Consider the following 18,870-nt stretch of genomic DNA (forward strand, 5'->3'; position numbering starts at 1 on the left):
ACGAAAGAGGGGGAGGCCTTCAACGAGACGGATTGATATGGTGGCTGCAATGATGAGCTCAAGTATAGCAGGGATTGTGGGGATGGCGCGGGATCGGGCCTTGTTTTGTTCTGCTGTGCATGGGGTCGCTATGAGTCGGAAACGACTCGACGGCACTTAACAACAACAACAACATGCTTTTGGGAGCTCTCGTAGCGTAGTAGTGCCTAAGGCACTTGACTGCTAATCAGAAGGCTGGCGGTTCAAACCCACCAGCCACTCCACAGAAGGAAGATAGGGTGAAACCCAATGGGGAGTTGCTATGAGTCAGAATTGACTTGATGGCAGTGAGTTTTTGGTTTTTGATTATGCACTAAGCAAGGAGCAATAGTGGTACAGGGGTTAAGTGCTCCGCTGCTAGCCAAAACATTGGCAGTTTGAACTCACTAGCTGTTCCTCAGGAGAAAGATGAGGCAGTCCGCCTTCATAAAAATTACAGCCTTGGAAACCCTATGGGGCAGTTCCACTCTATCCTATAGGGTCACTATGAGTCAGAATTAACTCAATGGCAACAGGTTTGGTTTTGGCTTATGTGCTAGGCAGGACCCTGGGTAGCACAAATGGTTTGCACTTCACTAACTAACCTAAAGGTTAGTGGTTCAAACCTACCCAGCAATGCTGCAGAAGAAAGGCCTGGCAATCTGTTTTCATAAAGGTTATAGCCAAGAAAACCCTATGGAACATAGTTCTATTGTGCACCATGTGGGGTCTCCATGAGTCAGAATCAACTCGATGGCAATGGGTTATTTGCTAGGCATTGGTCTCGGTGCTTCGGACGCATTTGTGAATAAGACAAAGATCCCTGCCCTCATGGCACTATGTTCTATCGGTGGCAAGCACCATAAATAAAATGACACCAGGAAAGGGATAGAGAGGGAGGGAGACTACTATTAGAGATAAGGCTCTCAGGGGCCAATCCAAAGAGATGTGAATGAAGAGAAAGAACATTCCAGGCTAAGGGACATCACAAGCAAAGGCCTCCAAGGCAGGAACCTTTCTCAAGTATATAAAGAAAAGCAAGAAGACCAGTGTGCTGGAGCTGAGTGGAGTGAGGTGACAAGTGATGAGAAAATTAGGTCAAAGAAGCAGGCAGGGACCACATCAGGTACACGGAGCCCTGCAGACCTGGAGAAGATGGTGGAAGTGCCTTCAGAGGGTACTGAGCAGGGGAGTAACATGATCTGGAAGAGGGGTTCTCCTATCCAGAGATAGGGCGCTCACTATCTCCCAAGACAGCCCACTCCTTGGGTGGGCAGAGCTGATGCTTACAGGGTGGTGCTTAGGTGGACTTCAAATCTGCTTCCCAGAGGCTTTCACTCAATGGTCTACCCTTTGGGGAATGGGAAGCAAGTTCTATTTCACAGGCTGTCCCCCTAGGGGCATTCTTTCTTCCCAGGTACCCTGGTACCCAGCGCATGAAGCCTGATCTCCAGGGCCATACCAGCCCCAACAGGCTCCTTTTGGCAGTTGGGTCCCCAGAGCCCCTCTAAAGCTAGGGATAGAGTGGCCAACTGTCCCAGTTTGCCCCCTGAGACTCAGAGGGTTCCTGGGGTGTAGGACTTTTAGTGCTAAAACTAGAAAGGCCTGGGAGAAGTAGAATGAATTGGTTACCTCACTGCAGAAACCAAAATGGAACCAAGAGGGCTAGGCAGAGTGGGGAGATATGGTTGGTCACCCATCCTAGTCTACGCCAGAGGAAGCTTTTCATGAAGGACAGCTCCCAGGCAGTGATGTCACTAGGGTTACTGTCAACCAATGAGACAACTCATGGTGTCACCTGCAACACCACCCCTCACCACGGACCTCCTCCTGTACCACACCATACAGAATTCTTATTGTTTGTTATCAATTCTAATCATATAATAATAAGTGATATATGTAGTTGAAAATTGTTTACATGTAGTATTTCTTAGATTATCTGAATTCTAACAACAAAATGTTGTAAAATCTTTCTACATTGAATTACAACATCATTAGTTACAACATTATTGGTAACTGAGCAGAAGCCTTTTTTTATTTTTCTCCTTCTTTTCCTTTAATTACTATTTTGGTCTCAAAAAAGTTATTGATATAGGTTCACAAATACTAATTACCACAATAATGTAGCTAAAACACCAGAAAATTTGACAAAAACTGTGAGTATTAAAATATGGGCTGCAACAAAATCAGCAGTGTGTGTGTGTAATGTGTGCAGATGAAACCATGTGATTTGAAGCATCACTGTAATTGGGTAATAATGACAGCTCTGACTGGAGCACATTAGAAAGTTCTAAAAGTAAATTAGCACAGAGTTTTAGCCTTGTTGGTATATTGATACATGTAAGCTGGGCTTACGAAAAATGTTTTTGTTGTTATAACTAACTATAGGGATATTTTATAAAGAATAATACATTTCTGCTGAAACACTGTACAAAAACTTCACAAGTCATTCTGTTATCAGCCCCTCTGACAATGTCTCCTGGGTGTAGTTCAAGCTCCCTGTACCTCTTTTAGTGACCACAGGTGGACTGGCCTGTGTGGATGGTTGGGATCCCCATGCTTCTGGTTCTGTTTCTGTAGTTCAGTGTGGCCCATCCTTTCAGCCGTGGAGATGTGTCCATCCATAAGTCTTTGGGTCTATACTTGCTAAAAGTCATTTCCTCTGCTGTGAAGCCAAGGAAAACAGCGAGGAAGCTTTCTATGGATTGCTAAGGAATGACTGCCAAGATGTGGGGATGTTCAGAGGGAAAAGCATGGCATAGAACAGTATATGTAACAGAAGAACATAGAACAGGGAAAAAAAAAATATGTATGTATATATGTGTGTGTGTGTGTGTGTGTGTGAGCCTTGGTGGCACAGTGGTTAAGTGCTTGACTGCTAACCAAAAGATGGGTGGTTCAAACCCAGCCACTCCATGGGAGAAAGATGTGTCAGTCTGCTTCTGTAACGATTTATAGCCTTGGAAACCCTATGGGACCGTTCTACTCTTTCTTATAGGGTTGCTATGAGTTTGAATCAACTTGAAAGTAACACATACACACATATCAGTACCAGCTGCTGTTGAGCTGATTACAACTCATGGCGACTTCTTGTGTGTTGGGGTGGAACTGTGCTTCATAGGATTTTCAATGGCTGATATTTTTTAGAAATAGTTTGCCAGGCCTTTTTTTCCAGGAGCCTCTGGGTGGTCTCTAACCTCCAGCCTTTTGGTTAGCAGCCAAGTGCTTACCTATTGACACCACCAAAGGTGAGTGTGTGTATGTATGTGTCTCTCTCTGTGTGGATGGATATGTATGCTCCTTCTATCTCAGTCTTCTTGCCACTGAGAAGGCTCTCAGTGTGTGTGTGTGTGTGTGTATGTATATGTATACACATACTGGCTTCTGTATGCATAAAGTGTCTCTGGTAAGTTACCCAAAAGTCCAGCACATTGATTGCCTCTGGAGAGTGGCTCTAGGTGGCAGAGGACTGAGACAGAAGGAGCATTGTTCTTATGTCCTTTGGTACCTTTTGCTTCATGTGAAATACTTTCCCATGCATGCACGCATGAATGAATGAATATGTATCTATATATTTTATTGTGATTTGGGTGGAAGTTTACAGAGCAAATTCACTTTCCATACAGCATGAATGAAATATTTTTTAAATAGTCACTTCCTCAATGGAGACTTCCATGACTAGCCCCACAGACTCAATTAGATCTCCCTGTTTTGAACTGTCTTGGCCCCTTTCCTACTGCAGACACATGTGACAGTGGTCACTTAAATCCTATCTGGTACAATTAGTTGTTTAAGGTCTGTCTCTCCCGCTTGACTGTAGGTCCCAAGAGGATGGGGAACTCATGCATTCTGCAGCACCTGATATCTGCACAGAGCAGGTGCTCCAGAGTGAGAGCTGCACTGATGTATTATTTATTAATCTCACATGCCTCCCATTTTCTTCCAATAGGGCATTCCTTAGGTTCACTCCTGCACTTAGGAAACAGGACTTCCTCTCACTGCTCAAAAAGCAACACCCTTTCAACCCCATCTTTCAGGTTTGGGAGAATCACAGACCTGGGTTACTATGTGGTCTTAGACAAATTCTTCACCTCTCTGAGTTTTATGGAAATACCTCCCTGACCTGGTGGTTGTGAGGGTCAATGAGACCACACATGCAAAGTACCTAGGATGCCAGCTAACACCTGGCAGGAACTCAATACATGCAACCTCCTCTTTGCTTCATCCCCATTCATCTCATTCTGTTACAGAGCCTTTTCTTTGCAGACTCAGGAAGGCCTGATAATCTCAAGACCTTGGACAAGCTGGCTCTGGACTTGCCCCCTGCCAACCTTCTGTCCCCACCTCCTCCAATGACCTGTGCTTTAGCCAAGTTGGGAAGCCTGGTCTTCACTTGGGCCAATCCCCAGCTCCCCGTGGATGACTTCTTCCCTCCCACCCCCCAGCACGCACCCACACACTCAGGCATATTACATGGTCCCTGGACTCACCAATGTGCTTCCCGTACATGTGGTAGAAGAAGGAGACACAGTAGAACTTGGCGCTGGCATTGTAGAGGGGACTCACCAACCGTGCACGGTCCCCCAGTTCCCGAGGCCTTGACGTCTCAATGAACATGTAGTAGCCTGTAGGGGAGGAGGAGATCTACAACAATGTACTCTTCCTCACCCTACCCCAGCTTCTTCCCACCCACTTCCTTCCCTGCCTAAACTTCAGTTATCTGAACCTGAGGTGCCTCACTCCATCCCATTTCATACTCCCCTCCTTATAGCACAGCACAGGAGTCTGTGCCTCTGCTCATGAGAACTTAGCTCTGCTGCAATTTTTCTGCTTCCTGATCCTCTATCAGGTCACAGCTGTGTCTCCCCCTTCAGACTGGGATTCCTTGAAGGCAGGGCCATGTCTCCCCTCAGCCTGGGACTCTCTGAGAGCAGCGCTGTGTCTCCCCTCAGACTAGAGCTCCCTGAGAGCAGGGCTGTCTGTGTGTCTCTCTCTCTGACTAGGGCTTCCCTGAGCTCACGGGCCATTTCCCACCATCCCCTAGCCTCCCAGACTAGGGATCCCTACAACTAAACTCCTCCCTGAAGCATTCCTGGCAGAAGGCCATGCTCCTTACCCTCAGGGGTGCCACTAATGTCAGTAGGGGGACCAGTGTTAGGCGAGCGCTTGGGGTTCTGGGTGAGGGCATTCTGCCGTGTCCAGTCAAAGTTATCTGTAAGGTCCTGGGTGTAGCCACAGATCTTCTCATCCTCAAAGTGGCAGGTGTCGTCTGCATTGAGGAAAGGGAGGGTGATGAGACAAAGAGGGTCAGCCTTCTCAGTCTCTCCGGCCAGCTTCACTGTACCCTGTCACCCATGAGGTACCCCCAAGCACCCAAACAATGGGCCCAGGATTCCAGTGCTTGAGGACCAGGCAAAGGTACCTATGATGAACTTGTTTCTGGAATATCACTTCTTAACCTTTTCTGTGCCACAGACCCTTCTGGTCTCCAGTGAAGCCTAAAGAGCCTATCTCAGAATAATGATTTGAGATGCATAAAATGCAATACATAGGATTACAAAGGAAATCAATTATATTGAAACACAATTGTCAAAATGCTTTTTGAAAAACCCAAATGTGTGATATAGTAATAAATGGGCTTCTTGATTACCTAAATCACAAGATCGAGTGTTAGGTCCAATAACCACTGTAATGTTGAAATACTAAGAAGGTAAATGATACTGTGAGATATCTGCCACAACTGCAAGGTGGTGTGAAAACATCTGATTCCTACTGATGACAAAGTCACAGGTACTGCTTACACTTTACTGTGGTTTGTTTCCTGCATTCATAATGTGAGGGGATGCTAAGTTTCTGCTAGAAGTTAGGGAAAATAAAGAAGTCACTATACACCCTTCCAGGTTTCAGGCTCCTGGACACCTGAATTGTATACATAGATCCCTTGGTAGGTCCACTGATTAAGGATCCTGGCCCCAGTGAACAGGGCATTAGCCTGGCCTGTCTTTTTTTTCTTTTGGGGACAGTGTGGGTATTTGCTGAGAGAGTCACAGCAGCCAAGAATGGTGTTAAGTAAGGACAAAAGACGCTGGTTAGAGATGTCCCTAATCCATTCCTGCCTGGCCCCCCTACACACACACTTTAAGCCCCAGAAATAATCCCAGATACAACATCTCCAAGCCCAGTCCTGATCACTTCTATTTCTTCTTCAGCTATCAGCCCTCCATCCCCTCAAACCCATAGAAACACAACAGAAAAGTCATCTTTGAGTATCTCCAGGGTCCCTACCACCCACCAGGAGAGGCTTTGTGTCAGTTAAGGGGAAGGGAAGTGGGAGGTAGGGAGCTCTCACCTGACAGATTTGGAGAGTTGATGGCTGAGAAAGCAAACGGGGAGAAAAAACCAAGTCAGAACAGAGGTGTGAGCTGTGCAGAGGGTGCACCGGGGACCTGGGGACAGGATCCTCAGAGCCAAGACTGAGGCCGAAGGGCCAAGCCTACAATAAGGGGGGTAGGAGCTGTGCAGCTGGGAGCCTTGAGCCCAGGAAACACATAGGGGTGCAAGGGGTCTCTGAGCATGAAAGGGGCCCACCCTTACCACTACCACCACCACCTACGCTCCGTGTAGTGGATGATGCGGGAGGCCATGTCACCGGCCCCGAAGGTAGTATAGGGCGTGAGGCGGACCTCATAGCTGTGAGGCACACGGAGGTCGGTCAGGATGTACTCCAGCAGCTGCCCCTTCTCCACGCGCCGCACCGGGATGGCCTTCACCATGGCGTTGTGCTGGTTTAGCTGTAGATACAGAGAGTTTCCAGATGCCCGGCAGTCACGCCCTCCACCACAGTACCAGTCCAGGCCCCTGATGTGACTTGGGGTGCAGTGTGAGGGAGCAGAAAGAGCACAGGACTAGGAGGTCAGGCCCTTAGTTTTCTCATCTGTGGAATGGGGCAATCACCCCTACCATGCCCATCTCTCAGGGCTATCTTAATAACAATAGGGACCACAACACATATTTTTGCTACCAGTGTGTGTGGACACTGTTTAAACACTTCCCCTTTATTAACTCATTTAATCCTGAAAATAGCAGAAATGAGGTAGGATATTATAATTACCCCCATTTTACAGATGAGAAAACTGAAGTCAGAGAGACTTGTAGCTTACTTAAGCTCACACAGAGTTGGGATTCTAGCCTAGGCAGTCTGCCCTAGAGCCACATGCTTAACCTTCATACAAACTATCCCTTGGCCTTGGCAGAACTATGTGGAATTATACTGGGTATGAGACCAGGATAGTGGCTATGGCCTTGGATTCTAGAGATCCCACAGATGAAAGACACATACCTCCCACCTCTAACTCCTGACACCAGAATAGACTCTATATTCTGTGAGCAGTGCTGACTCTGGCCCCTATAGTCCCAGTAGACCTCTGTCAGTTGTCTGTGCCCAGAGCAAAAGTCCAGAGGGGACAGGTCCCCAGAGCCTTCCAGCTCCTGACACTATGTCCAGAAGACTTTCTCTCTTCCCATGGAGGAGTTCCGTCTAGAAGAGGGTCAGATGTCCAAGCCCCTGTCTACAACCCAAATGCTCGACGAGCATTTCCAGAGTAAGCCCACTACTCCCTGCCTGTACCCAGGCCCCAGCTCCTGCTTGGCCCACCTGTCGGATGCTGAGTCTGTAGTTGAGCAAGGGGTCCACAGCATCAGGCTCCCTCTGGGTCCACTGCAGCACGTAGGAGTAGTTCTTGGACAGCTTGTGGCTGCGGGTGGGGTTGGGGGTGTCGAAGTAAAACTCCGGGCTGTAGGCTTTGGCTGAGAGGGCAGGGAGGGGGGCATGGGGCCGTGGAAGGTGGGGAGATGGGGGAAACAGAGAGAGGAGTCAAGGGAGAGGGAGACAGAAGAGGATGGCATGGAGCAGAGACAGTATGGGGGAGACAAAGAGAAAGGGAATATTGTGAGAAGAGATGTAGGGAGAACAGGGAGTTGAGGAGAATGAGGGAGAGGTAGGTGGGAAGGTGGGAGAGGTGGAGAAGGCAGATTGGGAGTTCCAAGAGACCACATTGGTGACAAAGGAGATGAAGATCAAGGAAGAAATAGAGAAAAGAGAGATTTGGAGAGATACAGAGAAGGGATAATAGAGGATTGGAGGGAAGACAAAGAAGGTTGGGGATATTGAAGGAAAAGGAAGAGAGGAGATAGAGAAGGAAAAAAGTGGGGAGACAGGGAAAGTGTGGGAGAACAGGGGAAAGGGGAAGGAGGTGGGAAATGTCACAGGGGCCTCTGGCTGGCAGGACTGGGTGGGGTGGGCTGAGGAAGTGGCCAGTGACCTGCTACTATTCTATTCCCGTTGTTGAGTGAGGGGAGCTGCATCAGAGCTGAAAAAAGACCCAGGCAGTCCAGAGCTGTTGGGAAAGCTGAGGGGGGTGGTGTGCAGTGAAATGGGGACAAGCAGTCCTGGGCTCCCAGGGGTGCTGCCACCAGATGGGACAAGGAGGCAGGACTCCCCAAATAGAGGAAGAGGGTGGAGACCAGCAACCCAGGCAGTCCCTGTCTTTTCCGCTCAGCCATCACCACAACCCTCCACCTCTTTCTGACTCACCTGCAGCCCATCTGAAACCCCAAACAGCCCACCCTAGAATGGCTTGGTGAGGAGTTGGGTATTTCTGGGACTCAAGGCCTGCATCATGTGTGTTGACTGGACCACGGCCACCTCCAATAGTCAAGAGAAGTAGCTGAAGGGCATCTTCTCTTCTTTAAACTACAACTGAGGCCCCTCAGGGCCTGTGTTGGGGAAGACGGTTAGGGGTTTCCCATCACTGAGGCCCCGAACAAGGAAAGAGGGATAGAGATAAGATGGTTGAGGTAGGGCAGTGCCTAGGGTTTGCATGGGCAGATCTAAGCCTGGTGTGGGCGGGGCTGAAGTGGACAAGCCCGAAGCCTACTACCCAGCTACTAGCCAGAGCTAGGATTCCTGAGGCTGAGAGCCCTGGAGCCTGCGCCTGGGGTGCATATGCTCAGTGAGCACCGGCTGCAAAAAAAAAAAAAAAAAACTCACTGCAGTGGAATCCGATCTGCCTCATAGCTACCTCCGATCTGCCTCATAGCTACCTCTGAGGTGGTATCACTACGGAAGTAGATAGTCCAACCTTCCTTTCAAGTAGTGGCTGGTGGGTTTGAACCTCCAGTCTTCTGGTTAGCAGTCAAATGCCTTAGGCACTAAGCTACTAGAGCACCCAGGTAGCTATTGGTAGGCTTTAAAGGGACCGTCCGTACCTAGTATGGGTGTGGCCTACGTGTGGAGGGGCGGGGCTTTAAGAGGAAGTCATGGATTGAATTAGACAATTGTCTAATTAGATTGAATTGGACTGCTAACTAGAGGGTTGCTGGTTCAAACCCACGAGCTGCTTCGCAAAAGGCAGATAGGGCAATCTACTTCCATAAAGATTTACAGTTCTGGAAACAACAATGGAGGTCACTATGAGTCGGATCGACCTGATGGCAGTGAGTTTTGGTTTTTTTCGGATCAGGTCTAGACCTGGCATAGGCGGGCCTTGTGAAGGCATGACTCTAAGGCAGCTGGTTAGGTGGGCTCCAAAGGGCGGAGCTCAGGCCGAGTAGGGTAGGACTGCGGTTGAGGTGAAGCCTGAGCCAAAGAGGGCGAGGTTGAGTGGCCAGGACCGACGGGACGCTCACCCGAGACCTGGAAGAGGCAGGACGCCGAGCCCACGTCGTTGGAGATGCTGCATTCGTAACTACCGCTGCTGTCGCGAGTGACGGCCTCGAGGCGGAGCTCCGCGTGGTCGGGAGCCTCGGCGGCTGCTGGGACAACAGGCGGCGGCGACAGCAGCTGCCCTTTGAAGCGCCACACTGCAGAGGCTATGCGCTGCGGGCTGCCGCGCAGTAGCGAGCAGCGCAGGAGCACTGGCCGGCCCAGCGCCTGGCGTACGTCCTGAGAGCTGGGCTCCACCTCCGGTGGAACTGGGGGCGGGAGCGGCGGTCAGCCGGGCTCTCCCCACCAAGTGAGGCGACGACACATTCGCCACTATTGCGTGCCCCTCGGCCTGAAAGGGTCTCAGGGCGAATACACACTTGCAACACACTCAGACAACAGTCACCTCACACTTCCCTGACTCTCAGATTCCCCTCTTCCGGCCATTCCCTCTAACCTTGCTTCTGCAGACTGATTCTCTAATGCTCCTTAAATGGGTCCTTCAATCCCGGTGTGATAAAAAGCAGCAGAACTTCGGGGTTTAGAACACGCTCTAGAGCTAAATGACTTAGGGTCAAATCCCAGCCCTACTACTACTTACTAGCTGTGAGACCTTAGGCAAGTTGGTTAACCTCTCTGTGCCTCGGTTTTCCCATTTGTAAAAATGAGGGACTAATATCCACAGTAGAGGGCTAAAAGAAGTAATACAGTACACAAAACACACTTGGCACTAGGTGAGTTAACGCTCATCGTTATGTTATTTGATCATTGTTATTGTGCCCTCTTTGAGTGTCCTTCCTCCTTCAAACCCCCCGTGTCCATCTCTCAAAATCCCGAGATTACTTTGCTCACTGGGTACCTAAGAATGAAGATGGGGGGGGGGGGCACTCGATGGTCAAAGTGGGGCAAGGGCCGCAGGCCTCCGTGTCCTAGAGGATGGGGTTATCAAGGAAGGTTTGTGGTATAGGCATAGGTGGAGGATTTGGGTTGGACTGGGAGGAGGGGTGAAGAGAGATCAGGCTGGGCTGGGAACCGACCGAGAGGGACAGCTGGGAAGGTAATCCGGATGGGGTGGTGGAACTCACATTGCACGTTGAGCTGCACCTGGGCCTCGCGGGGGCGCACGTTGAAGCCATTATAGCGAGCTGTTTGGCAGCGGTAGGTCCCGCTCATGTCGCGGCTAACACGCTCCAGCCTCAGCTTCCCATCTGGAGTCTCCTCCGTGGGCAGCCCCGAGGGCAGCAGCGCAGCCTCCTTGTCCACGCGTGACCAGAGCACGGGAGGCCGCGGCTTGCCTCGTACCTCGCACTGCAGTTCTGCGGGCGAGCCCTCACGTACAGTCACCATGGTCCTGCCCTTGGGCACGCTGATTGTGGGTGGTACTGTGGAGTGGGATGGGAGAAGCAGAGTTAGAGCCCCCACTGGCCTCTGTCCCTGGGCTCCTGCTTCCCTAACCCAAGCACTAACTTGCTAGTCTGTCCTCCAACCTCTTTCCCTCCTTCTAAATACAGGTATCCCCCACTTTTCACAAGTTCATTTTAAGCTACTTCACTTTTACGAAAGGCCTACATTTTCCCCTGTTTTTGTTAACCAAAAGAAATACAAAGAGAATTTTTGCCTTTACTGGAAGAAAAAGGGTTTCAGCAATACTTGTGTTCATCATTTACAACCAGCTATTAAAGAGGCAGCACTCACCGCAGGCAGGGAGAGTATGGTTGCCATGTTCCTTCTCTGGGGACTATACTCAGCATCGAAGCATCAAATTGCTCTGTAGCTTTGAACTGTGTCTGTGAACACTATATGCTAGTGTTATTTTAGGTTTTATGTGTTACTTGGTGACTTGGTAGGTTATTTTTTGGGTCTGGGAATGCTCAAAATTTTTTTCCCATATAAATTAATGGTAATTGTTTATTCACCTGCAATTCAGCTTACAAAAGGTTTCTCTACTTTTGGATAGCAGGGGAAACCTGTAGAATATTAGGGCACACAGCCACCCAGAATAAAGACTACATCTCCCAGCCTGCCATGTGGCCAGCTGTGACCATGTGATTAAACTCTGCCTATAGGATATGAGGAAAAATGATGAGGGGGAGGGATCTTTAAAGGGAGAGCCTGGACCCCTGTTTCCTTCCTCCTTCCTGCAGGCTGGAATGCAGAGTGTTGGGTGCAGCTGGAACTGCCATCTTGAACTGAAGTGGCATGTGCTAAGGATGGCAGAACAAGAAGATATATGAGCCTGGGGCCCTGAGGATTTGGTGGAGCAGAGTCACCATGCTAACTTGCCTGGCTCACCTCCAGACTTGGACATGAAGAACACTTTAGCTTGTTTACCAAAGAAAACCAAAACCAAATCCATTGCCATTGAGTCCATTCCAAGTCATACTCTACAGGACAGAGTAGAACGGTCCCATGGGGCTTCCACAGCTGTAAATCTTTATGAAAACTGACTGCCACATCTTTCTCCCATGGAGGGTGCTGGTGGTTCTGAACCGCAAACCTTTCAGTTGGCAGCCAAACACTTAACCACTGCACCACCAGGGCTCCTTCTAGCTTGTTTAAGCCACTATTAGTTAAGAATTTTCTGTTATTCACAGATGAACCTAACTCAGCCAAACTTAATCCATCAAACATATTGCCCAATGGAGGGCCTTCTGAAGACTCCATGGGGCCCATCTTACATCACATCAAACAAATAAAAGTGCACCCATGTCCTACATTAAATATAATTTGTAAATAACCCTAAAAGCCAAGCTGAGTTCAGTTATCTGGTTAGTATAATCTAGAGTCTGTAGACATTTATACATTTATGGCTTCAATTCTGCAGTTTTTCCTTCATATTTTAGAGCCAATTAATTTGCTTTTCCAAGGTCTAAATTATTTCCACAAGACCTTAAAAAGCTTCCATGCCCTAGGCATCAGACCTGTGAGCTAAATGGAGGAATCATCTCTGGGTCCTGTTGATTTCCCTGTCTCTAAAACATCCCGGATACAAACACTCCTTTATACCACCACCACCACCACCACCCGCACACACAAGGCTAAAGGGCTGCTTCTCCTTTTGAGGCCACACTACCCTCAGCTTAAAGCTCAAACTCTTTGACTTTGCAAACAAGGCTCTCATGGTCCAAACTCTGCCACCTCCCAACTTCATCTCCCCTCTCCCATCCTGGGTCTCAGCTGTAGGATCCATTTGTAAGGAATATACTCCCTGAACACATCAAGTCTCACATACCTTGGGAACTCCCCATTCCTTCTACCTGTTGTCCACCCACCTGGGTTTGTCCACCCACTTGACAAATGCCAACACATCTTCCAAGGCTCACATGAAGCACACCTCAAGCAGCCTCCTACATATCCCTCCTTTTCCTCCTGTCCTGTTTGCCTTGCCTATCCCACCTGTCTTCCCCTCCTCTCCCCACCACCACCACCACATATGTCTGTCTCCTCTGGCTAAGCAGTAAGCTCTGAGGTTAGAGCTGTGGTGTTTGCATCTGGATTCCCAGCTCCTCACCCACGGCCTGACACAGAGGAGTTTGCAAAAGGAATTTGTGGAATATGGGGGAGTTTGGTTCACTCCCAAAGCCCAGCTCAAGTCTACCTCCTTCCAGAGGGCTTCCTTGACTCCTCCAGCTTCACTGGGCCTCTCCCTCTGACTATCACCATATCACACACTCCATCACAGCTAACAGTCATAGATGTCAGGAAGGAAGGGGTCTCCGAGGCCATCTGGTCCACTCTGTCACACAGAAGAAACTGAGGCCCAGAGAGTTGAGGGGGCTTAGCCAAAGTCAGTCAGTTTTTTAGTACAGGGTGCTGGGGGCTGGACAACACATTCAGAAGACCTGCTCTAAAGTCATCCTCTCTAATCTGTCATTCAAGTGTGAGCCCTTTAATAGTGGCTAAGATAGTGGGCTCAGAAGTCAGATTGCCTAGATTTGAATCCCAGACTCACCACCTATTGTTGTATTACCTTAGAAACATTTCTTAAACTCTCTAAGCCTAAATTTTTCATGGATATAATGGGAAGACAAACTATCTACCCCATCAGGTATATAATGAAGGCAAATGAGATAAACACAAAATCATCAAAGCACATAGTAAACCCTCAGTAAATGTTAGCTATTATTATTTCATTATTGTTATTTATTATCATTGGAATAAAGATGTCAATCCTTACCATGGCCTACAAAGCCCTACATAATCCAGCCCTGCCAACCTGCCTCAGTGCATCTGCACATGCTGATCACTTGGCCTGCGTCACTCTTCTCCCAATCCTTCCTTGATCCCCTTGGCCCAGTAAAATCCTGCCCCTTCCTCAGATGTCAGATTAAACACTTTATCTCAAAGATTAAACACTTTATCTCAAAGAACTCTTTCTTGACTTTCGTATACTGCAGTTTGCAAAAATATATTCATTTGTGAGATTAACTGAAAAATATCTGTCTCCTTACTAAGGTTGATGAAGGCAGTTCTACCCACAACTGTACCCCAGCACCTTGCACACAATGCCTGGCATATAACAGGCGCTCAATAAATGTGTAAGGAGCTCTGGTGGCATACTGGATAAGGCATTTGGCTGCTAACCAGAAATAAGGAAGATGGGGCAATCTACTTCTGTAAAGATTTATAGCCGCAGAACCCAATGGAGTTCTCTGTCAGTTGGAATCTACTTGATGGTACTGAGTTTTTTTTTTTTTTGTCAGTATATGTGCTGGGCATGAACAAATGGTGTACTCCTCCATCTGGCCTCCATTTAAACTGCTGCCCAGCCTCCCCTCTGTAGGCCTGTTCGGTTCCCTCAGACCTCCTCCAAATCCCTCCAGCTGCCCACCTGTCTCAGAGGAAATGTTGACCTCCACACTGAGGTCAGGCACAGGTGCTCCAGGGAAGGAAGCCACACACAGGTAGGTGCCATAGTCACTGAAGTGCAAGTCGATGAGCTCCAGGCTGCTGGTGACTGCAGGCAACTCAGGGTCATTGCGGGTTACCAGCAGCCGCTTGGACATGCGTGCTGGCTTGCCGTTCTTGAACCACTGGTAGGTGACTTTCTCCTGGGGCACTGCATCCACGTGGCATGACAGCTTCAGGTCTTGACCCAGCTGTATGTTCTCACTCTCTTTGATCACGTCGGGGGTGATCTGAAACGTGGCATTCTTCATGGCTATGGGTAGAGGGAAGGGCAGGGTGGCTGGGAATGGCCCAAAGCCAGAGACAGGTTCCTGTCCCACCCCCACTCAGACCCAGTTCTTCCCCTCAAACTGGCCCTCCTGGAGGTTGGGGCTACAACCTTCCAGGAGAAACTATCACTTTTCTCTGCTTGGGAATCTGCTTGCTCAGGTATGTTCTTAAAAGTTCAAAATAAGCTTATTGCAGAAAAATCAGTTCAATAATAATAATAGCTGCTATTTACTGAACATAAGGAACCTTGGTGGCATAATGGTTAAGAGTTCAGCTGCTAACCAAAAGGTCAGTTGTTCAAACCCATTTAGTGACTCCACAGGAGAAAAGACCTAGTGATCTGCTCCCATAAAATATTACAGCCTAGGAAACCCTATGGGGCACTTCTACTATGTCCTATAGGGTCAAAAAAAGTTGGAATCAACTGGACGGCACACAACAACAATTTACTGAACATACACAATGTAAAAGGCACTGTTCTAAGCAATTGACGTGGATTTATTTGTTTAGTCCATCCTGAAATCTTTGAAGGCAGTACTATTTTTTTTTTTTTTAATTGTGATTTGGGTGAAAATTTACAGAGCAAATTCACTTTCCATATAGCAGTTCACAAACACTTTGTTTCATGAGATTGACTACAATTTTCCCCAATGCAACAGCTCCCCTCCCGCTTCTTCCCGATAGTTACCTCTTCCCTATGTCCATCCCTCCATGCACTCCTGCCCCCTGAGTTGTCTCCCTGTGCATAAACAGCCCTTCTTTCTCCCATGATTGTTCTCTCTAAGGAGTGTATCTACCTCAGGTAAATGTTCAACTCATATGCCTGTCTTTTGCTTGGTTGGAAGCCACAGGTGTGGGTTCAATTCCAGACCTGAAGGGCAGCTAGGGACCGTAGTCTCAGTGGTTCCACCACGCTCTATCAGACCAGCAAACCCAGTCCCCCCCCTTTTTTTTTCCAAATGATTTTGAGTTTTGTTCCACATTGTTCTCCCTCTCTATCCAGGATCTCCTACATAGATCCCCCTGTGAGTGGTTGACAGTGGTAGCCAGGCACCATCTAGTTCTTCTGGTCTCATAGTTGTATAGGCTCCAGATTGCATGGTGTACCAGTCACTGGGACTAATTCTTTCCATGAATCTTTGGTTTTCTTCATTCTTCTTTGCTCTGGACAAGGAGAGACCCATCATTGCATCTAGATGGCTGCTTGTAAGCTTTTAAGATCCCAGTCACTACTGCCCAAAGTAGGAGGTGGAACAATGTTTTGTGTAGTATGTTATGCCAATTGAGCTTGATGTCCCCTGCGACTATTGTCCTGAGCCCACAGGTTCAACGACTCAGTCCCTCTGGGTAGCTGGCTGTGACCAAGAAGTGACTACAACCTTGTCCCTTATCAGCACTACTATACCCCAGGGAATTCTTACAGAACATACAAATATACTTGTAGAACCATTGTCTTCCAACCCTATACATGGTCTTGGGTGCACTCCCTGCTGAAGGTGGTACTATTATTGTCCCCATTTTACAAAGGAGGGAACTGAAGCTCAGACAGGTTAATTTGCCCAAGGAAGTAGCAAACTTTAAATTCAAATTCAGAGCCTGTGCTTTTAACCACTTGTTGTTGTTGTTGTTATGTGCCGTCGAGTCGGACCCGACTCATAGCGACCCCCTCCTTGGGTTTCCGAGGCAGTATCACTACAGAAGTAGATTGCCCCATCTTCCTTCCAAGGAGTGGCTGGTGGGTTTGAACCGCCAGCCTTCTGGTTAGCAGTCAAGTGCCTTAGGCACTATGCTACACTGCTTTATTTTTCACTATTGTTGTTTTAAACTTTGATTATGCAAAATAAACATTTTGGAAAGGTGCTCCAGATGAAATAGTGGTTATATCAGAAGAGTGGGACTGAGGGGTAATTAAAAGGCAATTTGCATTTTCCCATTTTATACTTTTGTACTGTTTGGCTCTTTGCAACAAATTTGTGTGATTTTTTAAAATAAATTACTAACGTGGTCATTTTACATGCAGTTAAATAAAAAACATAAGAGTTTAAAAAGAAAAGGGTCTGGCCTCTTTAACAAATGAATTTCATTTGAAGTAAGCTAAGAGTTAGGTAGATCTCTTAGTAGGCTGGGCACTAATTAAATAAGACATTATACAACAGGTATAAACCAAGACTGTCCTGGCCAAAGCAGACTGTCTAGTCACCCTAATAAGAGGTGACCATATATATTTGCCATTAATTGAGACCTTTCACCAACCTAGGCTTTAAAGATCAAATGGAATCAGCTGGGAAAACTAATCTTCTGATAAGACACATAATATCAAAGGAAAAGCAGTCATCAGAGAGCCACAATCTTGCTACTTTCTTTCTCACTCTGATTAAGTAAAAAGATATACAGAGCTAGTTTCTGTGAGGAGAATCAGAGAGAGACTGATTAGTGAAAGATGAACAAAGAAGAGAGCCTGTGTCATTAGAGGACTCTCAGTTGGATTTGGCAGGAGATGTAGCTTATATTTTAAGTGTGAAGAGCTAGAAACAAGTCTGGATCATATACATATATGCACATGTGTGTGTGTGTGTGTGTGTGTGTTTTGTTTTGCTTTCCATAGTAACTAAAGCTGCATAAGCAGAATTTAAAGTTTTCTCTTTAAAACAGAGTAGCAAACTCAAGGTCATATTGAGCAGCTAATGATAACTACTGAGGCTGAGGTTTAGTAAGAAAAGTGTAATTCTTTAGATTGTGCTCCAAATTTTCTGTCACCTTTACATTTAGTAGTTATCTTCAGATTCAGTAAAATGCTTTGCTAATAATTTTTTTTTTTACATATAAGGCATGTGGAAATGTGTATTATATTCACTCTAGTCCAGTTAACTCATTATATAGATACCATTATACAGGAAGAAAGCCAGGAAATTTTGCTTGAAGACTGAAATATCCACATTTAGCATTCCACAGCCTTAGTCTCCCATTTTATATATGTATTATCTGTCTATCTACATATATGTATAAAATCAACACCAGCCCTTCCTACTTCTTGGATTGTTGAGGTTATATTTGGAAATGTAGATTATAAACTGTAAATAAAGCTTTCCACACTGTTGTTGTTGTTGTTGTTATGTGCTGTAGAGTCGGCACCAACTCATAGCAACCCCTCCTTGGGTTTCCGAGGTGGTATCACTATGCAAGTAGATTGCCCAACCTTCCTTCCAAGGAGTGACTGGTGGGTTTGAACCTCCAGCCTTCTGGTTAGCAGTCAAGTGCCTTAGGTCAGAGCTCCTAAACGTTACACAGATATTAGTATTTGTGCCACCTGATGGTAGACATCTGAATTGCAGGGAAATCAAAGTGCCTGAAACATGCCTCCTCATCATTCCTCACCTACTAATGGGAAAATAACCCCTTTCCTATTTCATTGGGAGTTCCTGGAAGAACAAGGGACCTTGTCTGCCTCCCAAGTTCCCTCCCACCCTTCCAGGGGCCACATACATCGCACCAGCAGATTGACAGTCTTCTTGGCAGGGTTGCCCACATTGTTGGTAGCTGTGCAGTTGTAGTAGCCAGAGTCCCGGGCATGCACTGAGGGGATGCTGAGGGTGCCACCCGGGGCCTGAGCACCCAGAGGCAGCGGGCCAGGCCCATGGGACCACTGCAGCTGGGGTAGAGGATCACCCCCTGTCAGCAGACACTGCACCGTCACATTCTCCCCAGGGTTCACAACCAGAGTTTCGTTCACAGACAGCTTCAGAGCTGGTGGTGCTAAGAGGAAAAGAGTGGGTCTTAGGGGACCTCAAGGCAGGGATGGATGGAGAGGAGATGAGGATGGCAGGAAAATCCATGGTGGGGGCTAGGGAAGCCCTGGGGAAAAGAGAAAGGGGAGAATGTGAGGAGCAGACAGACACTGGGGAGAAGGGAGGGGCCATACGTACTAACGGTGATGTGCCTAGAGTCCTGTGTGGGACGGGCACTGTCTCCTG

The 18,870-nt window shown here is 47.6% G+C and overlaps 1 protein-coding gene across 1 annotated transcript in view; it reads right to left on the reverse strand.

The window, feature by feature from the left end:
• MDGA1 (MAM domain containing glycosylphosphatidylinositol anchor 1) overlaps nt 1-18,870 on the reverse strand; it is an 87,259-nt gene that overhangs the window by 6,785 nt on the left and 61,604 nt on the right. Inside the window, exons 6-14 of the mRNA XM_007939416.1 lie at nt 18,383-18,652; nt 14,553-14,882; nt 10,807-11,103; nt 9,706-9,990; nt 7,673-7,824; nt 6,632-6,809; nt 6,368-6,391; nt 5,135-5,287; nt 4,509-4,643 (exon numbers count right to left, since the gene is read on the reverse strand). Coding sequence (XP_007937607.1) covers nt 4,509-4,643; nt 5,135-5,287; nt 6,368-6,391; nt 6,632-6,809; nt 7,673-7,824; nt 9,706-9,990; nt 10,807-11,103; nt 14,553-14,882; nt 18,383-18,652 — 1,824 coding nt within the window. The remainder of the gene's footprint in view (nt 1-4,508; nt 4,644-5,134; nt 5,288-6,367; nt 6,392-6,631; nt 6,810-7,672; nt 7,825-9,705; nt 9,991-10,806; nt 11,104-14,552; nt 14,883-18,382; nt 18,653-18,870) is intronic.

The sequence above is a fragment of the Orycteropus afer genome, unplaced genomic scaffold, assembly GCF_000298275.1.
Source record: "Orycteropus afer afer isolate SDZICR_OR568_19922 unplaced genomic scaffold, OryAfe1.0 scaffold00059, whole genome shotgun sequence".
Classification (NCBI taxonomy): Eukaryota; Metazoa; Chordata; class Mammalia; order Tubulidentata; family Orycteropodidae; genus Orycteropus; species Orycteropus afer.